This window comes from Spermophilus citellus, assembly GCF_964194105.1.
Source record: "Spermophilus citellus genome assembly, chromosome: 8".
Taxonomy (NCBI): Eukaryota; Metazoa; Chordata; class Mammalia; order Rodentia; family Sciuridae; genus Spermophilus; species Spermophilus citellus.
Genome location: NC_138189.1, coordinates 137,371,905 through 137,391,130, shown reverse-complemented (window position 1 = coordinate 137,391,130; position 19,226 = coordinate 137,371,905). Strand labels below are relative to the sequence as shown.

The following is a 19,226-nucleotide window of genomic DNA, read 5'->3' as shown; positions in this document are numbered from 1 at the left end:
TTGAGGGAGTCTCTTATTTGAAAGAAGCAATTAGTGTAAAAAAAATGCCAATATAATTCATGACACTTAAAAATATACTTTCTCAGCTATATTCAAATTAGGGCTGATGGAGGGATGCATAAGATTCAGGGATCATCAACAAATGAACTTTTTACTAACGTAGGTGGTTGGGAAATCCAAGGCCCCAATCACCCATTGACACAGGAGGTTGTATTGGAAGACAGTCAAACCCATTCATTCATGTGTTGTCTATGGCTGTTTTCACTGTAGTGGTCTTACTAAGTAATAATGAGAAAGACCACAAGATTTGCAACACCTAAGGTGTTTCTTATTTGGCTCTTTATTGAAAATGATTACTATGTTCTGTTTTATAAAACAATGATAGTTTTGCCCAATGACATTCTTTATAGAACGAGAAAAAACAATCATGGAATTCATTTGGAAAAATAAGAGACCCAGAATAGCCTATGCAATTCTTAGTAAGAAGAGTGAAGCAGGAGACATCACAGTACCAGACCTTAAACTATATTACTGAGCTATAGTAACAAAAACAGCATAGTATTGGCCCCAAAATAGACATGCACACCAATGGCACACAATAGAAGACACAGAGACAAACCCACATAAATACAGTTATCTCATACTAGACACAGGTGCCAAAAACATATATTGTAGAAAAGATATCCTCTTCACTAAATGGTGCTTGAAAACTAGAAATCCATATGAAGCAAAATGAAATTAAACCTCTATCTCTCACCTTGCACAAAAATCAACTCAAAGTAGATCAAAGATTTAGGCACTAGAACAGAGACTCTGCACCTAACAAAGGAAGAAGTACAACCAAATTCCCACCAAGTTAGCTTAGGACCTGACTTCCTTAACAAGACTCCTAAAGCCCAAGAAGTAAAATCAAGAATCATTTCATGGGATGAACTCAAACTAAAAAGCTTCTTTTCAGCAAAGGAAACAATAACATGAAGAGAGAGCCTACAGAATGGGAGAAAATCTTTACCACATGCACCTCAGAGCACTAATCTCCAGGATATATGAAGAACTCAAAAAACAATACCAAAAAAAAAAAAAAAACAAATAACCCAATCAGTAAATGGGCTAAGGAACTGAACAGACACTTCACAGAAGATATACAATTGATCTACAAACGTATGAAAATAAATGTTCATTATCTATAGCAATTAGCGAAGTTTTGATTTGCATTTCTCTAAGATTTCATCTCACTCTGGTCAGAACGGCAATTACTAAGAATACAAGCAACAATAAGTGTTGGCAATGATGCAGGTGGGGGGCTGGGAGGTTACACTCATACATTTCTGGTGGGACTGCAAATTGGTGCAACCACTATGGAAAGCAGTATGGAAATTTCTCAGTAAACTTGGTATGGAACCACCACTTGACCTAGTTATTCCACTCCTCAGTTTATAAACAAAGGACTTAAAATCAGCATACTACAGTGATGCAGCCACATCAATGTTTATAGCAGCTCAAATCACAAAAACTATGGAACTAACCTAGATGTCCTTCAACAGATGAATGGATAAAGAAACTGTGATACATATACACAATGGAATATTAATCAGCCTTAAAGAAAAATGAAATTATGGCATTTGCAGGTAAATGAATGGAGCTGGAGAAAAATCATGCTAAGCAAATTAAGCCAATCCCCTAAACACTGAAGGCCAAATGTTTTCTCTGATAACCAGATGCTAATCCATAATGGGGATGGAGTGGGGAAGAATGAAGGAACTCTGGATTGTGCAGAGGGGTGGGGAGGGAGTGTGGGGATGGGAAGGACGGTAGAATGGATCGGACCTTATTACCCTAGATACCTGTATGGATTCCCACTACCTGTGTGACTCTACAACATGTTCAGTCAGAGGAAGGAGAAGTTGTGCTCCCTTTGTGTACAATGTGTCAAAATGCATTCTACTGTCATATGTAGCTAATTAGAAAAAATTTAAAATATAAGTATAAAAATTTTAGTAAAAGAAAAAAATGTTTGTTTTGTTTTTTTAATCCCCAGGGATTACATCCACTCACAAACACGTATGTTCTTAGGAGAATTGGTGCTCCATAGAATGATAGTATGTGGCAAGTTGAATACCTCCAAAGCTGCTGGTGAAAGCCAGGTTTGCTGTTTCAAACCACAAAGATACTTATGTCCTTTTTCCAGATGCCAGACAAAGCCATAACATGTTTTCCTTTTTCAGCTACATGGTTTTCTGTTATGGTTATGTTGTTAGAAGCTTCTGAGGACATTTCCTACTGCATTCCTGTCGTTGTCATGCTTGAGAACCCCTTGCAACTGTGGAACATTCTGGCTAAAGCACTCAGTCTTCTTTTCTTCATGCCAGCAGGAGGTAGCCAGACAGGACAGAGGGGGTCACTGCTACAGAAACCCAGGAGGGAAAGAAAGCCTCATTGTCTATTAAAGTAGCTTTCCAAGGCCTTACTAAATATTGCATCACTCTTAGCATTCATTTTTCAATCCCAAGTCAATGAATAGTATTTTTTTTAAATGTAGAATTTGGGATACTATAAAAAAATGTAGAGAGTTTAAGATGATTTGGATGAAATTACAAAAATAATTGTGAAATGATGTAAGAAATGTTGAACACTGAAATAATGTAAACAGAGTATGATTGTGAAATGAGAACAGTAAGAACAGCAATTTTATTGTTTTAAATAAATCGATCAATGGGCCGATTAGGTCAGATGTACAGGAAAATTAGGTTTAATACATTCTTGAGGAAAAATATTCCTCAAACATATCCTTGTAATATTTTGTTTAATACCTTGATAAATGGTAGTTTTTCCTTTTAAACTAGTACATTATTGATTTTTAAAGCAATCATTTTATGTTTTAGAAAGATCTTAAAAGTGTAAGAATTTAACTGTTTGACCTTATGAAATAGTTGTAGTAAATACTTATCTCAGGGGATGTGGCATATTTTGATATTTTTGTGGATGAGGCCAATAAATATGTATTATTTTTATATATTATTTCTACAGGACAACAATGAATTATGTTTTAATTTTAAATACTTTAATAAAATGGAGGTGAATATATTTTGATTCTTGCATTCTTCCCATACCTTAAATTAGAAAAAGTAGAACTTTATACTTAAGAAATTCTCAAATGATGTTCCAATTAACAATGATTTATTTCAAAGACTGAACACATCTGTTCAATGTCTGTAGGAGTAGCTACTGCTATTGGAAATTGGATTGTCAAAGAGTAGTCATACAAATCTAAGAATTTACATGCATATACTTTTCACTAATGTTATTTCAGAAATTTTCAGTTCAGGGACACAATACAATAAAAACGTTTCACTCTTTATGATCAGACAAACCAGGTCTCATATCCTGGCTGTCACATACAGGATGTGGGGATGGGGCAGCTTACCCAAACTGCTTACCTTACCCCACAGGACTGTCATGTGGATTAAATGTGATGCATATAGCAGGGAATTTCATTTTAAAAAGTAGGTGCTCAGTAAACATCAATTCCTTTCCTTTCTTTCCAAAACGTCTCCTCGTGACTTTAATGGATTGTCCTTCACCTGGAATTGTATTACAGGAGGTATTCTGGATGGATGGCTGCTGGAAACCCATTACCATAGCAGGCTCTTCTTCAATACCTGAGGACTTACTCTGGCATTGAGTAATGAGAATTTCGGTAAGAAAAAAAAAGGAGGAAAATAGTGTATGCACTTTTCTTTCAAAGGTCATTTGAATCTCAGACACTTCATAACAAGCTCTACGATTAGTTGCTAAAGACCTTGGGGTGTCACAGATATCTGTTCACCTAGGATTGTCTTTATTTTGAAAATAAATTAAATGGAGTTTTCAAAACAAGATTAACAATTTTGCGAGGCCCTTCGTGTCACTGTAAATGCATTATGTCACTCATTCCACTCTATTTTGTTCTTAAAATGTCTGTCTGTGCAGTAAATTGTGCAGTCTTTGAGGGCAAGGTCTGAGAATAATTCATCTCTTCTGTGGAGACCAAATGAAGCACAGAACTATAAAAGCTTTGAAAACACAAAGAGTAGGCAAAAGTATTGAAACTTTGGGAATGTCTGAGATAAATGATTTTCCTAAGTCACCAAGAAAAATTCTTATACTGAGGCTCTTAGAATAGAATAAAACATCTTTATTTGAATCCATTCATATGTTTTTTTTCCAAGTGATCACATGTTAATATGTTATTAATTTTCAAATTGTGGCATGAAACTAATATTTAACTGGTGTACCTGTTATCAGTGCATTTTTTAAATCTGTGCTGCATAAAATATGTTCGTCTATTAAAAAGAAGAGAAAGATGACAGGATTTGAAAGATAATAGAAAAAATTAAGTGACATTAGTATATAAGTATAGTACTAAATATGTAAACTTTGTTAAGTGATTATCAGAAATGTGCATCCAGAGAAACACTTATTAAAGAATTTCGAGGAGCTGGGATTCTGGCGGAGAGGAAGAGCTCTTACTTTGCATGCATGAGGTGCTGGGTTCGATCCTCAACCCCACATAAAAATAAAATAAAGATATTGTGTCCACCTATAACTAAAAAAAAAAAAAATGTTTAGAAAAAATAATTTTGAGCATACAGATAGATTTGGAGGTGAGTGATAAAGAAAAAAATATATTCTAGTTTCATGATTTGATAAAGAATATTAATCATGAAATAATAATTTTACATTTTTGAACCTAGAAATATAAAATGTTATTTTACATTTAACTTTTCAATTAAAAATATTTCACTATCTGTCTATGATTCTATTTTTCAGAAACCACATTTGAGAATTACTTCCATCCAGTGCTATGTGTGTTTACTTCTAAATACTCATTTTTTAACTGAGGCTGGCATGCGTGTCTTCATTTTGGGGTAATTTTACCTTTAGATATCATAATCAGCATATAAAAGGCTATGACTATTGTCCTTGAATGTCTTCCCCATGAAACTTGTCCCCAGAAAAATGGTCAGTTTGCTCTTATCTCTAGGAAGGAAGAATTTGGAGTATGATGGGCTAGATTATAGCAATTCAGAGGAGGCTGGGTGATCAGCCAACTGTTCATTTCTCCATTCTCCTAATATTCCAAATAAGTATTCGCCCCTCACCTTTGATTTCCAACTGCACCCAGTTGGCCACCAGCACCAGATTTATTATTTTCTAATCTTATCACAGTTTACTTTTCCTCCACTCATACCTTCATAGTATGGGGAACCATAGGTTAGTTCAGGTAAATGTTCCTCATAAACTAGATTAGCCTTGATTATCATGCTTCTGTACAAGATCCATCAAAAAAGACTGTTTTTCCCCAAACTCTAGCAATTATTCCACAGTTACATGGTCAGTATCTTTCATCTGGATATTAAACTGCAAATTTTACCAAAGTTACTAAGAATATAATCATTTAGCCCAGATCAGGCTAAAGTTTGCAAAGTATATGAAGGAAACTTCTACAAGCATAAGAATAGTGTGAGCACCATGGAACTGAACATACTGGAAAGAACATTTACTGATACAGCTGTTATATGAAAATGATAGTTGCCTGTTTTAAGATCTGCATAGTAGGCTCCTGGAGCCTCTACCTAAAGAAAACTAGTAACTCATTCAAGAACAGTTATTGAGCATGGCCATACATCTTGTATTGTTTCTGCTTCATTAATTTGACTTTTCGGTAATCCTTGAGGTTGGCCAGTCCTGCAATTGACCTAAAGTGTCAAGGTGCACGCTGTATTCAGTGCTTAAGTTCATCTTCAAGACTATTGAATGCACAGAGACTGGGATAGCACTGACCTTCACACTGGTCAGAATAAAAACATTTCAATTGCTCTGTTGCTTATAGTAAGACAGTAATATATCATTCAAATGCTTTGCTCTGTTTTTTTTTCCTCCCCAGCTGTATTAGTGCAGGTATTCCTAAAACAGAGGCTAACTGGGAAGATGTAAGAAAGGATTTGCAAAAAATTGAAAATCTTATTCAAGTGAGTACTCATTTATTTTCCATAAATAGCTGGTATAATTGCTATGGTGTATTTTTTCTCCTTATATTTTTCTATCAACCTTAATGAAATGTCACATTAAAGAATAATATTTTTGTGGAAATTTATTTGCATTTTATAGTCTGAAAATACATCTTTTTCCATAGTATTTTTAGGTTCTGGTTATCTTTAAAATTTAATTAAAAGTGGCCTACCTGAAAAGTTCCACTTTTCACAGGTCAGACTGCCAGGTATCTTGGTAGCCACCTGCAGGCAAACACAAGGTGGACCTGACTCCAAGGAAGGATGTCTTGTCTCTAGACTAAAGACCCCCTTCTTCCACCAAGAAATACCACCAGAATCAGTTCGGTTATGATAAGCAGGGGCCCCATACAAAACAACAGTCTGAAGTGGTACACTTTATCCCAGAGGGATGTGGGTATCCCATTCTCTGCCTAAGAAACCAGGCAGCCTGGCCGAGAGAAATTCCTCCTACCACAGGAGGTGACACCAAAAAGATCCTGAAAACTTAGCTGCCATTGGAATCACTACATACAGAAATAGGTCAGAACTTGCCAAATCAGAAGAAGCTGACTGCATGTTAAAATGGATTTAAACAGGACCAGGTTCTCTTAACATAATAGTCACAATGCCACAATACCAACGAAAATCACTGTACCAAGAAGAGAAACATCACAATCAAGTTGGACCAGATGTTGGAACTATCTAACATGGATTCAAAGCAGCCATTATAAACGTGCTTCAAAAAGCAGCTACAAATATCCTTGAAACAAAATAATAGAAAGCCTTAGCAAATAACTAGAAAATATAAAAGGAACCAGTTGGAAATTATATAACTAAAAACGGGGATAGCTGAACCACAGAACAAACTGGAAAGGCTCATTAGCAGAATGGTTATGACAAGACAGTTAACCTGAAGATAGAATACGAGAGAGAAAAGGAGGCAGGGAGGCTCAGGGACCTTGAGGACAATAACAACAACAATAACAAAAATCCAGCATTCCTGATATTGGCTTCATAGAAGAAGAGGAGAGGTTCCACCAAGTAAAGGCAGAGATGATATGAAAACACAGGCTAGTTATGCTATCTATAAGAAGCTTCTTCAAGTATAATGACGGGAAGCCTTAAATTACAGAATAGAAGAAAACATACCATACTGTAGTGGGTTGAATAATGATATGTGGGAAGGAAGAAGGGTTTGACTATTAAAGAATAGCAGGAAGAACTTTGGGTTAATGATGATAATTTTGTATCTTAACTGTGGTATGGTTATGTGAACCTATGAGACAGAATCACATAGAACTTCACTCACATGTATGCATACATTATTGCTCATAAAACTGGTAAAGTTGAAAAACGAAGGAAGATTATGTCATTATCAATTCCCTGGCTGTAATATTGTACTATGGTTCTGCAAGATATTGCCATTGGGGGAAACTTGGTGAAGGGTACACAGGATCCCTCTGTTTTCTCTCAAAATTGCATAGGAATCTAAAATTATGTCAAAGTTATAAAAATGATTTAAATGGCTTAATTTACTGTTTTCAGTAAATTGCTCTCATGATATCTGAATCAGGGCAAAGTTTTACATGTTATGTAATTTTGTTTCTTTTCAGTCTTTACATATGGATGCTACTTTATATACAGAGAGTGATGTCCATGTAAGTAGTTCTTTTCTTTTTCTTTCTTTTTTTTTTAGAGAGAGAGAGAGAGAGAGAATCTTAATATTTATTTTTTAGTTTTCGGCAGACACAACATCTTTGTTTGTATGTGGTGCTGAGGATCGAACCTGGGCCGCACGCATACCAGGCAAGCGTGCTACCACTTGAGCCACATCCCCAGCCCATCTTTTCTTTTTCAAAATTGCTTTTCTTTTCAGTTTTCAAATATCTAAGAAGCATATTTTCAAAATTGAAGTGTGTATAGCTTTGAAATATAACTTTGATGTGTGTTTATAATATATGCTATGTCCTTAACATCTGCAAATTTTAGAAGTGATTGTTGAGGTTGTGGGGCGTGGGGACAAAGAGCTACATAAATACTGTTTTTTTAATGGTGCCAATCAAAATACACACACACATACACAAAAGCCTTTTCCATCAATGTCAAACAAAATATATTATATGCTTTTGTGATGTGGTCAAATCATGATGCTAGAGTCAGGTTAACTGATTCAATTTAAAAGTATCCCCACATCAGTTATTTCTAGGCTGTCATGTATCATCATCTCAAATCGCATTTTGTACAAACTGCTTAGGAGCATTCGTGTTCCGTATTTTGCATGGATCTTTACATATGTCAGAAAAGCATTCTGATTAAGTTCTCTGTATGAGGGAATATACACATAGTTCATAAAACTTACCAGAATTCAAAATGATGAATTGGTTTCATTAATATACCAACATTGCCTGGGGCTTGTAGGTTTTTGGTTTTGCTGTTAGTCTTTCTCCCCGGATTATCACTAAAACCAAGAAATGAGTTCTCAATTTCACTTTGTGAAAAAACACACTCTGTGCTGTATGTGTTCAAAACAGTGTCCTCTCTGTTATTCTTCAATTAGAAATTCGCTGAAATCGGCTTTTCCCCCACTAACATTTCATGTGAATTGAAAAGAATCTGTAGCTAAAAACCAGGAAAAGCAGATGTCCATCAAACACTTGGGTAGTGCTGCTGAACATGGAAATTGTTTCCTGTCTCCCTCCCCTGGCTTCAGCACGTTTTCTGTTTTTCTTTGCATTTTTTTTTCTAAACAGAAATCAGTCAGAGAACCACCAACTCTCAGCATCCTGGGGTTACTTTTTTGCAAGAAGAAAACCTTGCAACTCATGGGCTGTGGGGAAATTGAAATTTAGATTTAAACTGACACAACCACTTCTTACCTGTGTTACTTCAGAAGTCACTTAACATTTCTGAACCTCAGTTTTATTATTGTTTATATGGTAATAGGGTCCACCTTTCAATCATGAGCAGCTGCAGTGGGAGATAAGGATACTGTAGGGGCAGGCACATGGGGTGTCCATTTATTCATCCATTTAGTGAGCATTTAATAAGTGCTTGCAGGGATATAGATATTGTACCAGGCTTTGGGTACCCAAAGTCTAATAAGTCATGGTCAAATCATCATTTAATGTTTTTTTTTTCTTTTAAGTTTAGGTTTTTGTTGTGGAAAGTATACTTTGAGGTCCCTTTATGATTTGGCCAACTTTTGAATCAACACTATTCCTTCTTTATATTTATATTTCTTAGAGTCCCTTCTGCCTCTGGAACTTGGGAAATTTTAGGAACAGTGTGATTAGCAGCTACCACTATTTAAAATGTTAACATACATCTGTTTCCAAAATTCTCACTGACTATCTGTACTGAGGTTTAGAAAGTCTAGGGCCAGTGTTATCATGCTTTCCACAAGGGAAAGGTGCACAGTGAAAACAGCTGAGTACATTCATGTTTTCTGGTATTAAGTTCTTTCTCCTGCATAATAGCACCATCTTTCTTATTTGTGATTGGTTGGTTTGGTTTTGATTTCAAAGCCAAAAAGAAAAAAAAATTAAGCTGCTTCCTATGTAAAATCTTTTATGAGTATCTTATGTCTTTATAAAATATTTGGCTTGATTTTTTATATAATCAAAATGACATCAATGTAAAAATGAATAATGGATTTTTTTTTTTCAAAATGTCTCTTTGTAACTCTTACTTCTAGCCCCGTTGCAAAGTAACAGCAATGAACTGCTTTCTCCTGGAGCTAGAAGTCATTTCACATGAGTCCAGAGATGGAGACATAGAGGAAACAGTAAAAAACCTGATCCTCCTAGCAAACAGTAGTTTATCTTCTAATGGGGTGAGTTATCCAATAGTTTTACAGTGCTACATCTGATGTTTTTGGCTTGATTGCAAGAAGTTATTAGTAGACAAGCAGGTCTTTCTCAGCAGTGCTATTCAGTTCTAGTGGAGTGGCATCCAAAAGTGGTACCATAGCTGGCATATACTTACGGTCCTCAACTGTTCATTGACTGATTTGATAAATAGACATTTGCTAAATTATGCCAGGCAGTGTGCTTCAGTGCTGCAGTCACAGTGGTGAACCAAACAGCTGCTTTAAATAAACATTAATCTAATTACATAATCACATGTTCAACATCAGTAACAGTAACTCACATTGGGGTTTTACTGTGTACTCAGTCCCACTTCCTGACACTGTTCTTAAAGCTTTAAACTGATATTCATTTAATCCACAAAACAAATCTGTGAGATTATTATCCTTATATCTTTTTTAAAATCCAGTGAACCTCATTTCTAGTTGAAAGGTGAAGAAACTGGAATATTGGGAGCTTAAATCATTTGCTCCAATTCATGTAGCTAGTAAAATGGGAAGCCAGAATTCTAACCAAACAGAATCTGTCTCCTTATGCTGGAAAAGGATAATCATAATTAATGATTAATGACTGGAGTGTAGTTTAGGACATGCCAGCAACGTAAGCAATAGAGGGTTCTAAGAGAGCTGATGCTATGGAGCCATGGTAGGTGGGGGAACCAGCTGTGCAGAGTCCTAAAGCACAAAGAATCATGGCTTTCATGGCAGAACACTCATGCAAAAGGCAAAATGACAGAAACAGAGAGGGTGTCGTCAAATTAGGCCATTTAATAAATTCATTTTGGCCTTCGGAATACAGTCTGAAAAAACACCCATGACCCCTGCTCTTAAGGAGGGAGGAAATAGAAGTCAACCAATCAGGAAGCAAATGAGTTATTCATTAAGTCCAGTGGCAATAAAGAAGGCAGGTAAAGGGAACAGGTAAAGGCTGTAGGCTTAGATAAGTTTTCCCTAAGATGACCTGTGACAATGATGGGAAGGAGTGAGCCTTCAGGTTGTCTGGGGAAGTATGTTCAGGCAGAGGCAATTGAAAGAATAGTGATTCAGAGGGAGCGTGGCTGGAGACCTTGACTTTTCCCTAAAAATGCCAGGCTACTTTAGGTCTTTGGCTTAAATGTCACCTATTTTCAATGCAAGCTCTTCCCCCTTTAATAGTCTCCTTCCCCTCCTGTGTACATCCCACTTCCTGACATATCATGCACTTTACTTAATGAATAGTGTCCATTTCTTTCCCCTCAGAATGTCAGCTTCAAAGGGTAAGGCATTTTTCTCAGTGTTCTATGCCAATTTTCAGAATAATGGCTCACCTGTACTCAATAGCCAACACGTTTGCAAACACAGTTATGGCTGCTTAACACTTAAGATGTTACCTCCATCTTATCAGTGGAGAGAGTGAATCATACAACAGATAACTCATGACAGTATCAATGTGGAACCATTTAAAGTGTTTGTGGACAGTCAGCTCCCTTAGGACATAGTGTGGAATGTGTGTAGTGGTTCAAGGGAGCAGGTCTGCACAATCGAAAGACCTGGATGTGGAGAATTTCAATTGCATATGTCAGCGGAGCTGGATCACTTAATATCTTCGCCTTCCTCTCTGATGATTATTTTCAAGATCAAATAGGACAGTAGTATATACAATCTGACAATACTTAGCATATGGTATGTGCTTGACAAATATTGGTGAATCTGAATTCCAAGTGCCTAATTATAAAATCTAGTTCTAATTTTTGCTGGCACAGCCTTCATGGTTGGTTCAGATGACCTCTGAAATGTTTGTTCGGGATTGCTACATTTGGAATATTCTGGTTATTCATGATAGTGTTGTGGAGTTACAACAGTCTGTAGTATTTGCCTATGTGGATTAATGCCACCAATAAGGATTGAGTGATTTTTGTGTGCCAGGCCCTATGCTTCATGCTGGAGAAGCAGAAATGAAAGACCTTGCCCTCCTGGGAGAGCTTAGAGTCTAGTAGTGTAAAAGGGGTAAATCTTCATCAAGTAAATGTAAAATGGGAAGTGGATATGAGAGAGGTCTAAACGAGGAGTTCTGAGAGACAGGACATGGAGCAGAGCCCTAGGGAGCTCAGGGATTCAGAAAACCCTTCCTAAAGGAGACAACAGTTGAATATTCTTAGATGTACATGGCAGTAGCTAAAATAGGAAGAAATTAACAGAAAAACAGAAGCAGAGAGGCCTTCAATAGCATGCTGTGTGCCTGGGGAGGAGTAATGGAGCTCACTGGATGTTCTCAGAGCATAACATTTGAAGCAGTGGGAAAAGGTGACAGGAATAGGAACAGCTCTTGGAGGGCTCATGTAGGATGCAGGGAGGCAAAGGGCCCTATACCATGCTAGGAGGAGATGATAAGAAACCGTGGAAGCACTCTAAGCAGGAAGTCTGATAGGCATGGCTTACTTTTTTCAATGACCTTAATCCATTATAGGAAAAATAAGTTATATCATAAAAGTCCCAATTCTCTTTTCTCATAGTTCTTCTTTCTGTGATATTAATTTGTCAAAGCTCTCGTCTCAAGACCTCACCATATAGTTTAGATGTGATATTCCAAGAAAGAAGTATATTAGACTCAACAGTGTAATTCTTCCGTTTTATTTGGCAGAATATAACAGAATCTGGATGCAAAGTATGCGAAGAACTGGAGGAAAAAAATATTACAGAATTTTTGGAGAGTTTTAAGCATATTGTACAAATGTTCATCAACCCTCCTTGATTGCAATTGATCCTCTTCAGTGTTTCTGTTATTAACAAACATCTTCCCTGATGCTTAGAAGCAACAAAACACTCTGCATTTCAAATGTGCTGCCAAAACAAGATGTTCCAGCAAGAAGATGAGCAGGATCTTGGATCATGTGAACTCCTAGAAATGAAGGCAGAAAAATGTCAGTGACAGAGTTAACTATGCACTTTTCTCAGACTTATTTTCCTCATTTATTTTTAATTTATTATTGAAATTGTACATATTTGTAACATAATGTAAAATTGTGAATAAAATTGTGTACTTTTCATCAATTGAAATTGCACTGATATTTTACCTCCTGTAGGAAAACGGGGTTGGGGGGCAGCATTTGTTTAAAGGGTATAGTCTAATTATATAGCATGGCGGGGCCTGACCAATGCCATAGCTGGGCTGGTGTGCATGTATGGAACCACTGACTACTGGCTGTCACTTACTTCTTCAGTCACTGTAGCACCCAGAGAAGGAACTGGCTACCAACAAAAGAGGAACTATATGGGCACCCTGTGCTTTATGCTGTAATTTAGTTATAGATATATACAGCACTTGTTATTAAAGAAAGACATTGCAATGCCTGGTGTACAGTGTGTACCAGTAAATCTTAGGTGGTAGTGGTAATAAACACACCTTCACTGAAAGGCAGAACAGTGAACTGATGGTTTCAACAACACTTATATTCATGCTTTCCCAAGTAGAGGCATTTTATGTTGTAAAATAAAAACTGCTGATTTGTAAGAGTCAAAGTTATTGAACAGAAAATAATGGTTTGTAATTTTCTGTTGACACTTTATTATAATTTCTTTGCATTTTACTATGTAAAATTAGCAAGTTCTCTAGCTTTTCTATTGGTACAAAGTATTAAAAATTTAAAAAATACTATTTTTAATTCTAAGTTTCCAATCTAATCCTTAGATAAAGGTTAGTCCCCCACCTGAAGTTCATTGGGATGGGGGAAGGAAAAACTGTAATACCAGTTGTATTCCCATAATATTTTATAGTGGCCATTAGCCCATTTTGGACATATATACATACAGTGGATATAAAATTTGGAATTTTCCAGTGCTCAAAATTAGAATTATTCTCAAATTAGCTACTTAGTCTGGATCAATTCTATTGATCTTAGGAAACTCAGGGCATAAGTTTGCAATTTATTTTAAACCCTCTTAGCATAAGAAACAAAGCAATCATCTACAACAGTCTAAATTTTATTTTTCATGCTTTGTGCTCTTAAAAAAATCAATCTTATTTTAAAAACTTCCCTTTTTGGCTCTCCATCCTGGTTTACCTGCCCAGTATCATTTGCCTAGAGGATCTTGTGTTTACTGGCCCACTGCCCTAAATGCTGAAAATATTTGCCACACACTGTATATAATAAATAAAGTACAAAATCATATATTGAACCTCAAATAGTAAAGGTAAGCCTAATAAAAATTAGATTTACAGTTCTAAGTCACATTGATGAATTATGTTCTTGCATTTTCTTAATTGCAGGCAAAGAAAAGATATAGGAGAAAAAATCATCTCTACACTCTAACCTGGCAATAAACAGAAAGGACTAGAAGGCAGGGGACGTGGAAATGTAGCAGAACCAGTGCATAATTAGGGAGTCAGGAGAATCTGTAAAACCCAATTACTTGTATATAATCTTATTCTTTGTCTTAAAAAGTGAATCAAGGGGATTATTTTGCTGCTGCTGCTGATGATGACGGTGATGATGATGTAGTTGAAAAAAATGAGCTTGTATGTTTTCATGTGTTACTATTATTTTTATGTGTTACTGTTTATGGTCATCAGATTCAATAATTCATAATATCAAACCAAAATATACAATATAAAGTCAAATAATGTGATTGTTCCCTCCTCTCTGCCCCCACCCAACACAGAAATATTAGAGAATGCATTATTTATTATTCCCGTTATATCAGGCTTAGCATAGCTCTCTGCACACACAGGTGAGTTATGATTAACAATGCATGCCATATGTAAATCTTTGGCCCAAAGGAAACCCCATTTCCATAGAGATTTGGTTCAATGTTTCTGAATGTGTCTCTTGACAACTGGGTCCTCACTAGGGAATTTGTTATTCAAGATTACACTTTACTGCCTAAAGAAGTCTCCTAATCATAACTGCATTCTCTTGTGCAACAGAGGAGAAAAATTAACCAATCATTAATAAAGAGCCATGCTTATATCTTACATTTCACTCCTTCAGCACTGAATTTTAAAATAAGCTTCAAAGGTACTGAAGAAGAAATGGCTACACAGAAGCAGAAATTAAAATTGTACATTTGATTTTTGTAAACAGTGTCAACCCTATCAGCATATTATCATCAGGGACTCTGGGGTCAGCCTACAAGTTGCTTGTCTTCATCATCATTGTTTTATCACTGTTCTTCCTTAATTAAGGAATTCACTCTCAATCACTTCGGAACCTTGTATATTGAAAGCCTACTACATGGAAACTTTTTGCTAGGGACTACAGTTATAGCTGTGAAAAGGCCCCCATGGCGTCTCCATTTCATCAGGAGAGTCATGTTATCAACCTAACCAGCTGAGTGCTTGCTGGGTTGCTGCTTGTTCTATTGCTTCTATGAAAGGAAGTCTAGAATGTCTAGGGCAGGAGAAAGGATTGCAAGGGAGAGCTGGCAAGCTCAATATCAACTGGTGTCACAGGCTCTGCTATACATCCCCAAACAAATAAGACTCTTATTCTGACATGCATAGAAAAAAAAAAATATTGGAAGCAGAATTTTCTACAGTCAAGGGAAGAGTTGAAAAGTAAAAAAAAAAAAAAAATCTCACCATTTAATCTCAGCTTCATTAAATTATGTTTAAGAGCGTCATCTCACAAGAGCTCCATCACTGCAGTCATTTAATAAATTTCTTAATGGAAAGCAACCTCACAAGTAATGACTCGTTCTCCATCCACACTAGTGTTCTCGGCACACGGGACGTGACAGTTGTCAGGGTTAATTTGTGAGGTTCTGGGGACCTTCAGAATTGGTCTGTGCTCCAGATTTGCCACAGGGAAGACTTCTTGAAAGAAGGGCTTTCTACATCACTCTTCACTGAGAAGGGTTTGCTATAAGGGAAGCCAATTCTTCTCATCAGGAGAAAGGGTAGAGGAGAAGGCCTGAGAGCAGGAGGACCATGTTCTGCTAAGTAAAAGAGGGAGCTGGACAGAGCCAAGATGTGGCCAGGCAGAGAAAGTTCTAGAAGCACAATGACACTGCATATAATCAGAGTTTGGCCTTGCGGAGGGTCAGAAGGGACAAAGTGGGTGGGTTTATGGACAGCATAAGTAGGAAGCTGAGTTTCTGAAGAAGAGTCAGCTGGCCTTCTGAGGGTGAAGTGAGAGTGTTAGCCTGGTGACAGTCCTGCAGGACAAGCGCCAGTGTTTTCTAAGGTTTTCCAGATCGTGGTTATCAGACAAGCTCAGCTTCCTGAGTTCAACTATTAAGTCAAAGCCCCCAACATGTCTGTGGGTTCTTCTCTCTAAGGACCTGGCCGAGAGTCAGTTGTGATTCTTCAAAGTTCACAAAACACTTTTATCTATGTTATTTTATTCAGTGAGATTGTCTATCTTGGGCATAGAGGAGAAGATGTGTGGAGCCTCAGAAATGGTTTACTTTTGTCACTGATGTATACAGAAAAAAAAAGAAAAAAATGACCTGAAATTGTGCCCAAGTTCAGCTGTGTATTTTTCTACACCGTCCTGCCTTTTATATTTCTTTTTAAATAAGCATGAGTATAATACTCAGGAGGGGAAATTATTTGTTATTCCAGAAATCAAAATAAAGTTTAAGTATATATTTTTGTTCCCTATTTTGATATTTTTCCTTCGCACAATTCTATTCTAGTGTCTTGTTTGCTCTGCCCAGATGGCAAATGCACCATTAAGTGTATCCAGCCTGAATTAATTATCTTTTTATAGTAAGAGAAAATCCTTTCCTTTTGACAAGATGTTTGTGCAGTGTTTATGAATAAATGAAAGCAGCTGTTATACACAGCATTATTAATAGCATCACTTCAAACATTTCATCTGAAAAGAAATCTGTTCTTTTTAATATATTGTAAACTCTTGGTGTCTCAGAGATTGTTAAAGAGTGAAAACCACAGACCCGTTATCCACACTGTGGCATCAAAAAAATGTCACACTGTCTCTGAAGTACTCAATTCAAAACAGCAAACCAGAGACAGTACACTTTTAAATCGTTGTTGTTTTTGCTGATCCCTTGGCCCTGACTCTTCAGTGCCTTGCACGTTCGGAATCTAGACAGCAAAGCATCTCTCCCTACAAACAGACAGTGAGTGGGCACCCACAGCCTTACAAGATACCATTCTCAGCTCTTCAGTTGGATGGCTTTTGGAGAGGGTATATGCCATTCCAGAAGAGACGTGTTGTTTGCTAAGAGAGACTGGTTTGCTAAGCAGAAGAGCTCTTTACCTTCACAAAGAGGCCTTCTAGTGTCTGAGCCAGGAAAGGTGAGAGGAAGGAGAGCCCTTGTCCCCGCGATGAAATCAAGACTCCTGGGCCTCTGATGGGGCTTCCAACTTCCCGTGTGAAACAACTTAGTTTTCTGAGAGGACACCATTTCTCAGCAGAACCCAATCACCCCTAAGAATTCACTTCATTTCTTAATCACCTTTATTTTATTTCTAACAATAAACATAATATAGGCTCAAAGGATTGAATATTTGAAAGCAGTGACACCTAGAACGAGGGATGGAAGTTCCCACTGAAGACTTCAAGGAAGCTCACTCTCTGTGGAGAATGCAGAGATAATAAAACCAAGAACCTTTCTGCCTTTCTTTCTTTTTTTTTTTTAAATACTTTTTTAGTTGTAGTTGGACACAATACCTTTATTTTTATTTGTTTTTATTTTTATGTGGTGCTGAGGATCAAACCCAGTGCCTCGCATGTGCTAGGCAGGCACTCTACCGCTGAGCCACAGCCTCAGCCCTCTCTCTGCCTTTCTGCAACTGGTTCATCCTCTGCCTCAGGATTCCCATGTGTGGACACTGACTGGGAAAGGGGACGCCTCCCTAAAGGAATTTTTTTGCTCTAAATTTTAAGCAATTGCTCAGATTATCATTTTTTTAAAATGATACACATGTAAAATCCCATTTAGGATATTTTGTATGTATTCTTAAATGAGTGCTCTACAGAGAAGTTCATTCGGTGACTTTGGTTAGGTGGTTAACTCTCATTTCTACAGAGCTCAGATTTATTCATACCAGTTTGGGACATGGTTGGCACTGTTTTTACTGGTCTGGTCCTGCAGAGTTTTGCATTTAAATAGATTGGAATAAACAATTACATAGCACTCTGACTGTGGAGGAAACTGATCTTGCCTCAATTCTTCCTTCAATTTATTTTTCTTTGTGTTTGCTAGAAATTTCAATTTGTATTTAACTTTCAAAATAATGAAAAAAACAGTAAATTTGGTGGTGTAATAGTTTAGTCCATTCAAATGTTGGCTCATTCCTCAAATGATAATTTATTAAATACAATTAGTATCTTTGACTTTGAAATGAGTCGTTGGATTTAAAACTAAAGGAAACCCAAAGAAAATAAAAGTTTATATTAGTGGAATAATTTTGTAGTTGCCTGATATGCATCTTTTGCAGATGTTTCAGTTTTGCTAAAATTTACTTACTAGTTTCTAGTTATTCGCATAATTTATTTATTTTATCAAACTTGTTATTAAACAAAGTCTAAACTGTTATGTAGATGTAAACAAAATAAATAGTTGTGGTTTTAGTTCTCCATAAACTTAGAAGGACTTATTTTTTTTTTTTGTAGTACTTTTGTTAAACTGCAACTGTTTCATGATTATTCTGAATTTTGTAAATAAATTTGCATGGGGAACTCAAAGCAACATGAAACTACACTGATAATGAGTCCTGTCCTAAGGGTACAGACATTGAAGAAGAGAGGAAATGTTAGCAAAATTCCAAACAACAGGATTTGTGTTTTTAATAATGGAGAAGAAAAAGTACTACTAAATACCAAGTAACACTAAAGGCTCTAGTAAAGACTCCAGCATGATCAAGACTGTATTGAAGAGGGAGAATGGATGATAACCTATTTTGATGTCACCATCTGGACAAAACTACTTCCAGGTGACTTGAGAGGTAATCTGGTTAGCAAAGAAATGAGTCTTTTCACAATAAGCATAGGACTACCTTCCAAATCTAAGGACAGGAAGAAAAGCATAAATTAGATACTCAATCCATAGTGAATCTGTGGTTTTTTGAAATTTCCCTAAGTGATCTTGAAACATCTAGTTGATTAAAAAAAAAACTTTTTAAAAATTTTGCTTCAGAATCCATAGCTAATAAAAGACAAAATTCTGGAATATTCAAGTTTATAGCTATCTAAATAGTTATGAAGTTATTGAAATGAAATTTTTGAAAACATATTTGAAACTGTACTTAAGTGTCCCAAGGAATGAGGTATCCCTATGTTCTCTTAGAAACAAAGATCAAAGATCTTTTTCTTTGAGATTGGTATTACTCTGTTTCCAGAGTAAAAGAAAAAGTATGGGAGGTAATTAACTTATGAAAGAGA

General features: G+C 36.4%; 1 protein-coding gene across 3 annotated transcripts in view; it reads left to right on the top strand.

The window, feature by feature from the left end:
• Nucleotides 1-18,615, top strand: part of IL15 (interleukin 15) — a 78,051-nt gene extending 59,436 nt beyond the window's left edge. For all 3 annotated transcript variants that reach the window (XM_081304649.1, XM_081304650.1, XM_081304648.1), the window contains 6 exons: nucleotides 3,599-3,697; nucleotides 4,810-4,907; nucleotides 5,927-6,011; nucleotides 7,646-7,690; nucleotides 9,727-9,864; nucleotides 12,518-18,615. In XM_081304649.1, coding sequence (XP_081160775.1) covers nucleotides 3,686-3,697; nucleotides 4,810-4,907; nucleotides 5,927-6,011; nucleotides 7,646-7,690; nucleotides 9,727-9,864; nucleotides 12,518-12,628 — 489 coding nt within the window. In that variant the 5' untranslated portion in view covers nucleotides 3,599-3,685 and the 3' untranslated portion in view covers nucleotides 12,629-18,615. The remainder of the gene's footprint in view (nucleotides 1-3,598; nucleotides 3,698-4,809; nucleotides 4,908-5,926; nucleotides 6,012-7,645; nucleotides 7,691-9,726; nucleotides 9,865-12,517) is intronic.
• The last annotated feature ends 611 nt before the right edge of the window (nucleotides 18,616-19,226 follow it).